This window comes from Notothenia coriiceps, unplaced genomic scaffold (assembly GCF_000735185.1).
Source record: "Notothenia coriiceps isolate Sejong01 unplaced genomic scaffold, NC01 NC01_scaffold00028676, whole genome shotgun sequence".
Taxonomy (NCBI): Eukaryota; Metazoa; Chordata; class Actinopteri; order Perciformes; family Nototheniidae; genus Notothenia; species Notothenia coriiceps.
The window spans coordinates 14,281-22,235 of NW_011361377.1; the positions used below are offsets into that span (position 1 = coordinate 14,281).

At 40.2% G+C, this 7,955-nt stretch overlaps 1 protein-coding gene across 1 annotated transcript in view; it reads right to left on the minus strand.

Moving 5' to 3' along the window:
- LOC104958317 (solute carrier family 25 member 36-A-like) overlaps positions 1–2,326 on the minus strand; it is a 12,672-nt gene extending 10,346 nt beyond the window's left edge. The window contains exons 1-2 of the mRNA XM_010786037.1: positions 2,286–2,326; positions 872–1,051 (exon numbers count right to left, since the gene is read on the minus strand). Of these exons, the coding sequence (XP_010784339.1) occupies positions 872–1,051; positions 2,286–2,326 (221 nt within the window). The remainder of the gene's footprint in view (positions 1–871; positions 1,052–2,285) is intronic.
- Positions 2,327–7,955: the final 5,629 nt, after the last annotated feature.

The window sequence follows — 7,955 nt, forward strand, 5'->3', positions numbered from 1 at the left end:
GGAGAAACCTCAGGGAGAGCAACAGAGGAGGGATCCCTCTCCCAGGACGGACAGACGTTCAATAGATGCCGTGTGGAAATCAAAGAGAGAATACATTTACAACATAGGTAGACCAAATGTTTGGAAATGCATGTGTCTGTAATAAGAAGATGAATCCACGAGGATGTCAGCAATCCTGTGAGAGCCTTCAGGGAAGTAGTATGGTGAGAGTCTGGCAGGACCGCAGAGACAGGTTCAGTCACGACTCGAAGTCCAGGACTCAGATCAGGACTCAGGATCCAGTGCTCAGGATAGAGGATCCAGGACACAGGACCACAGCAACAGGATTAGCCTCGACTCAGGATCCCGGCGTATATATGGACACAAAAAAGAGATTTGGGGGAAGCTGGGTTAATCGGAACATGAGAGTACACAGGTATAAACAGCCAGAAAGACGGACTAAGGTGCCCCCCCCAACAGTCCAAGCCTATAGCAGCTAAACTAACGTGTCTACATACATGCACTCCCTTAGGATAGGTTGAGGGAAAAGGGTAGCAAGTAAGAAGTAGGAAACAGGGGTGGAGAGGCACACACAGGGAGAGAGGTCCCCACTGGAACCTGAATTTGTCAGAGGTAGGAGTGGGTCAGTGACACTCCCCGGCCGGGCTAGGCCTTCTCTGCAACCTGTTACCTACCTGCTCATCTGGATAGTTATGTAAATTGTAAACCCTGTAATGATGCTGTTTGATGTCTTTTTGTTGTTCTGTTTATGTTTTTATGTTTCATGTGGAACCTACTTGAGCAGGTCTCCCTTGATAAATAAAGGTTTGAAATGAAATGAGCAGCCGGATGGTCCTCCTGGGCCTCCTGGACCACCCTTTCAATCTCCCACTTAGCTGCTCCCACGACACAGGAAGATGGCAACATGGTTTCTTTTGTTGAATCCTCGACTGGGGGGGCGAACTGCCGGGACAAGGCGTCGGCCTTCACAATCCTGGAGCCAGGCCGGTAGGTCAAGGTGAAGTTGAACCGTCCCAGGAAGAGAGCCCACAGAGCGTGGCGCGAGTTGAGCCTGCGTGCAGGGCGAAGGTACGACTAATTCTTATGGTCAGTCCATACTACAAATAACAGAAACGCCGAAGAGTCACATCTAATAGAAATATATAAAAGCATTTATTTTAATTGTGTAGCAGTCAGTTTATGATTTTGGCAGCACTGTTGAGCATTTTGAAAATATATTGTCATGCCTCTGTGCACACTTAGTCTTTCTATCTTTATAGCCAGAGGTCTAAGTTCATAGACTCAAGTAATATACTTGGGTAAAGTTTTGAGATACTTGCACTTTACTTAGGTATTTAATGTAATGCTACTTTGTTCTTCTACTCCACTACAGTTCAGAGGTAAACTGTGTACTTGTACTCCCCTACATGTATGTAATACCTTTAGTTACTTCTCTGATGTGGATGAATGATGTGGAATCTAATCAAGTGTTAAATCAGACTTTAGTTCCACCTGGAGTAAATCCACCAGCTACCCTGCAGTATACAAAGTCATTCAAACTAGCTGCACCTTTACCAGCTTTGAGAACACTTTCATGATCAATCATTATAAAACATATCATATATATTATTCTGAAATGGACCAATCTGCACAATGACTACTTTTACTGTCGCTACTCTTAGTATATTTGGATTCTAATACTTGTGTACATTTACTTGAGTAACATTTTGAATGCAGGACTTTTACTTGTTACAAAATCTAAGTACTTCTGTCACTTCTGGTTTAAGGCTATACTTTGAGGCTGTATGCAAGATATTATTAGGCAGCAATGTGTGCAATCTAACCTTTCATTAACGATTTTAGATTGCATTTAATCCAGATCTTGAGTGACAGTCTGATGTTTGTTTATATGCACTAACGTCATGAACGACACAGAGCTGTTACAAAAAGCACGCTTTTAAAATGTAACACTGTACACAGATGGCTATTTTTTAGTTTAATTTTCAGAAAACGTCTCTTTCTCGGTAGGAAGCCTAAAAAAAGATCACGCTTCCACAAACCAGCCATTTCATTCATGCCCTGAAATGTCATTGTGACATTGAAACTACTACGGGTGCACATGCAAGGACAATATTGATGAGCATATGCCAGAGTTAAGCAAAAAACTATAATATTCAATATTAACCAAATCCAAATCATTATGAAGATACCAATAAAAACATCCCATTATGTGTAGCATATTATGCTAAGCAACAACAGTTAGCCTTTAGCTAGCTAGCTTAGTTTTCTGCATGTTTGACACTCACCCTCCAGCAAACAGATGAACCAAGGTGTCCCTTTGACTCATTATGGATCATATTCGGGAAGCTTCCACAGGGCACCACACGGGGACAAGGAGGAAAGACACAGGAGGAGAACGACCCCAAACTAGCAGGCAATTGATACTCTATCCGCCTGTGTTGTGGTGGAGGTCAGCTGCGTGGGGGAAAAAAAACGAGGGTATGTAACGGCTAACTGAGCTAGCCTAGCTGCTAAAGCTAACGGGTTTCCGTTGTTAGAGGTCGATGTCAGAGCGCTTCGTTTTCTTTTTCTTGAGATCAGGGGTAATTATTCACCGTGCTTCTTTTATATTGGTGAATAATCCCGATGTTGCTGACTGTGGACGAGACTCGGCCTTCAGTCACGTTGACGTGCCTTGCCTCTCTGGAAGCTCCTCTGCGGGTCGCAATGTGTATCGACGAATGGGAAGCTGCAAAACAGAGACGCTGATTGGCTGAGGGGTCACGTAGTCACTACTCTTTCACGTGATGTCTGCTTTTATTTTGAAGGGCAGAGATCATCACTGGGAGTTGTCTGATGTAACACTGGAGAGACGAGAAACACGACTTTTACTCTAAATAGAAAGGTAAAGGTAAAAGGTAATTGTAAAGCAATTCACACTGTACAGTAATTGTAGATCCTAATTATAATCAACTATATTTAGATAGCACCTTTCATGCAAGATGTAGCCCAACTTTTTGGAAAATGGGAAAGTGGATAAGGAAACTAGTATTAGTAGGCCTATGACTTAGCATTACTAACCTATCAACATTCCTAAGCTGATTTACCCCTCATCACTATTAATTGTTGTGCTATTATTACCCAGCAGGACATAACCGTTTTTGTACGGCTCCAAACAGTTTCAGGAAAGTAAAAGCTTTTCCCCCCCATTAATGATCAAATAAAGATAACATTGAATAGTCAAAATCGGTTTGAGCACCCCTGGCGTAGGTTTTACAAATATCTACGTACTAACCTCTTCCATGGAATTATGTTATGCAACACTACAGGACTTGGAAGGACTCTCAAAGATTTTTAAAGAACGGGCCGATTGTTGCAGCCTGCAAATAGGCCCTTGGCTTATGTTGGACAGGCATGAGATGATGAATTTAGACAAGGAGGGGAAAAGTGTTTCTACCCACAGTGAGTCGACCTCAATCCTTTTTGGAATAAAGTATGTGGCCAACGCATTGCATACAGATTGTCTTTGTGCATTTGGGCAACACTAGTGTGTGTGTGTGTGTGTGTGTGTGTGTGTGTGTGTGTGTGTGTGTGTGTGTGTGTGTGTGTGTGTGTGTGTGTGTGTGTGTGTGTGTGTGTGTGTGTGTGTGTGTGTGAGAGAGAGAGAAAAAGAAAGAGCAAGGCAAACTAGGACTTAAGACTCAAACGTTCACAGACAATTAGGTTTTCCAATTTGGGAAGCAGAATAAAATCCATACGCCTCTCAATTTGATAATTGCAAATGCAATTGTCCAGGCCGGATCATGTGCCACGGTTTCTCATGTAATCACGTTGTCTGAGTGAATGACAGGCACAAGAGTCAACGACCAGGAGTTGTTTTCTATGTTTCCTGGAAAAATATGTTCTCTTATAAATACTGCCGTTGTACCACATGTATGTCATCCTAATAATCATAGATCAACAACAATAATACCCATGTCGTGCAGGCATCTTTATGCAAATGTCATAGAACAATAATAAGAAAATCCAGAACATTGGCTATAGCTTATCAACTGGCCCTTTAAACATACTTATGTAAAGGAAAAAGGAAAAACTTGCAATCAACCCTGAAAAATGCATATATAAACACAGGGCCGTCCCTCCCTACAGACCGATCATGCAGACTGGGTTGTGCCTCAACTGAGCCGAAAAAAGGTGGCGCACCATATGCGCTTATGCGGCGCAATTAGTGTGATGAGCACTAGCCATTTTTTATCGGATTTTGTTCGTAGATAGCATTAATCCTTGGGAACAATAGACATATATGGTTGAAAGAAAGCGTGGATCATGATAGCAAATTGGGTAAGTGCATCGCAAGACATGTAATAACTCTTCTTTGAACTTAAGCAATGCTGTAAAAAACCCTCTTGGTGTTAAGTGTTAATCTGCCAATATCCTCTGCATACTTCTTAGAGCATATACTCCAAAACCACTAATGCTCTTGTTAAACTGTGATTAAGCTGTGATTCTCTCTGTGAGTGTGCTTATTATTACCTCTATGTAACCAGGTCTGCTCCTAAAGTGGTCTTAAGCACTTTCAAACAAGGAAAGGTTTGTTGTGTCTTTCCAAACTTAACAGAAGTTGGCAGTTCAAAAATGTTAAGGGTTCTGGGTGTAGGCTGGAGACATTATGCCTGTGCTGGTTTTTGCTTTCTTAAATGTAGGAGGTATAGAGTTTACCAGCCCTTGAAATGTGACAGTGTTAGCTGAATTCTAGGTAAATGAGTTGACAACATGATTCTGTTAGTGGACAAAATGTATTTTTGGTCTGCGTGCTCTGTGTTTGTTTTGGCCAGTCGAGGCAGACACAAACATATTTTGTGTCTTCCGTGCAGGTCTGTCTGGAAATAGTCAAATAAAAATGTTAGTTTGAACTTTGAGAACAAACATTCTTTCCAGGACTTTTGGTAGGCCTCTGCAAACAAACAGAATGACATCTACAATTCAGCAGCATGTTTTGAACAACGTGGACACAGTGTACTTATCAGGATTGCACTTTTTTTTTCTTTTTTTTTTTCTTTTATACATTAGAATCCCCAACAGTGAATGTCACGATTAAAAGTAGAATTACACATTCCTCCATGTATGGAAACTTGCATTCATAAAATATAAAGCACATTCTGTCTTAATCTAATAGACTCAGACAGGTAGGCCTGTAATGGTGGCTCTTAGCAAACATTAACTACTGCATAAGACATTACTGATTCAGTTCAATGTAAGACTTTTCCCAATGTGTGTTACTGTTAAAGTGTTAGCATTTAGCATTATTGCCACTTTAGCCACAGTTTCTGGGTGTGTTTTTTGTTGCATGTCATTGTCATGTATTTGTTTAAGCTACGGGGATAAAAAGCCAGATTGTGTCAGCTTTAAAAGAACAGTGAGCAGTCAGTGATAAGCGGACAAGTCTCCGAGAGAAACACGGAGTTCCCTGTCCCCTCTATATTAGGCAGAGACGGAGAATGTGCTGTGTGTCGACCATATTAGGGTGCTCCCTTATAAAGAACATTGATTTGGGGAATCCCTCTGTGTTAAGTAATCCCTGGCAAATTATTATATGTGTCACAGTCACCATATTAGGAGACATGTTTATCTCCAGTGTCCAATACATGGTCATTAGGTTAGGAGTGTGTGCATGAATATATAGTGTACATGCGTCAAAAGAATGCAAATAACTATTTGTTTCCTCAATTTACAGGTAGTCTTTCATCATCGCTTCTTAGAGGATTTAGTGAATATATTTTGTGCAGACACATTTTTCAAATCTAAAAGACACGATGTACATCACAAAATATAGACAAAATGATTAGTTTAGTTGTTATATTTGATTTGAATGACTGGACATGTATGTAACCTGCATGGTAAGCAATGGCACAAACAAACTTCCTACACTATTATTCCTTCAGCTACCAGCTACCACATGTCACAGACATGTGGTAGCTGGTAGGTCAACACGACATTAATGATCAACCACTGTTTGACCATCTGGCTACTGAACTCTGCTGATAAAAACACTTTCCTTCATACTCAGGGTTCATGTGATTTCTCGTGTCATTTATTGTGTGTAATGTTATTAATCTCTACTAAATAAGGACCATGCAAACAAACGTATTAATTTCAAAAAGATAAGCAATGATTTATGTCAGATTAGCTCAGTCCGTCCGTGGGCAGGCACACACACATATTGTCTATTACTAAAACATCATGCGGATCAATGCATGTATCAACATATAAATACCAACACATTTATTGATCAGTACAACTAAAATATGATAATTCATTTTAACAAAAAAATCAAAGTTAGTGTTGACAAGACTGAGGGCTCATTGTCCATTTTCAAGTCTGTGTTTTGATGAGGAAACATCTATGCTGTTAGGAAAAAACCAGTTGAACTTCAGTGCACTGTTCCAGGGTACTGTCCCCTCTATATGTGTGTGACATTTCAGGTCTACCTCACACACGTGAACAGAGCATGGGTTTTAATAGAAGTTCACACAGACTTTTAACTTCAAAGTTTTATTCTGAAAATTCTTCATTTCCGGTTAGTATTAGCATGTGGCAAACCATACGTTTTGAAACCGTGAATTGAAGGTCAAATGACATGTGGTGTTGTACACTAAACACACTATCATTAACACTCATTTATTGACGCTGCAATACTGTTATTAGGGAATGTTTAAATAGTCACAGATATTAGAAAATGCTGTAATTAACACCAGAAAAACGACAGGAATTGCCTCGGACCCGCCCCCGTCGACGCCGGCCAATGGGAGAAGACTACAGGGGGACTACAGGGGGCCCCCCTCCCAGCTGTTGATGGCTGGGGGTGAGCCACCAACTCGCATATTTCATTGTATATCGCCGCATCATTTGTTTAATTAAATGCTGTTAACTTTTATAAGCTTCCTTGTACTCTTTTCAGTTTATCCTAGTCTCGGGGCTTAAGAAATCCTAACAAGATCACATGTATATTTAACATGTATGCTTGTGGCTGTGTGAGGCTGTACAGTTAAATATCCACTAGGGCTGTACCCGACCATCCGAATATCCAAATATTCGTTCGTTGGAGTACTATTCGGGTTTCAATTTTGTTATTCGGATATTCGTTTTTTGTTTTTTTTCCGTTTTTTTGCACTGCGGCTGCCAAATTGAATTTATTGAAATCTCCAATATCAACGTAAGAGCTTGTGCCTCTTCGGGGGGTGCTAACACTTAACCATAAACTTTATCGTTTACTTTCTCCGTCTTTATATGTAAATATTACTTTTCTCCGTTAATCTCCGTCACGTTGTTTCCATAGAAACAACAACTTCCTGTCAACAGCGCTAACTCTCCTTCAAAATAAAAGCATGTCCATACAAAATAGGAAGCCAAGCCAAATTACACATATAGGCATATAGGCCTACAACTGCAACGAAAGTAACAAACACAATGCAATATCCTTTTCAATTTCAAAGAACACTAATTGGGTTGTAAACATTAACAAATAACTATAAAACAACAATACTGTAGAATAACAAAATGAATGCCTTGAATAAACCGAAATACACGTGTTGAAGCGGTTCCTGAATCCTGATTACTACTCCTATATCCGGAGCCCGAAAAATGGTATTCAGGACAGCCCTAATATCCACATATTTATGTTATTTCACTTTACAGTATTTCATTTTATATTCAGTTTAGTTTTATTCTATTTTACATTTTTTTGTTTTTTTTGCGTCCTACCTGCACCATTGTGTCGCCTAAACTACTTTACTTTGCATATGAAGCCTTTGAATGTAACATCTTGGAATCTTTGAGGACTGCATAGTGGTGATCATAATTAAATTTACAAAATGCACGCTTTAGGATGTAACACAGACATATTACGCACTAATGTTATCAGTTGAAGTCTTCCACATGGCAGCAAATGTGCACAGACATGCCATTTCCAATCACCT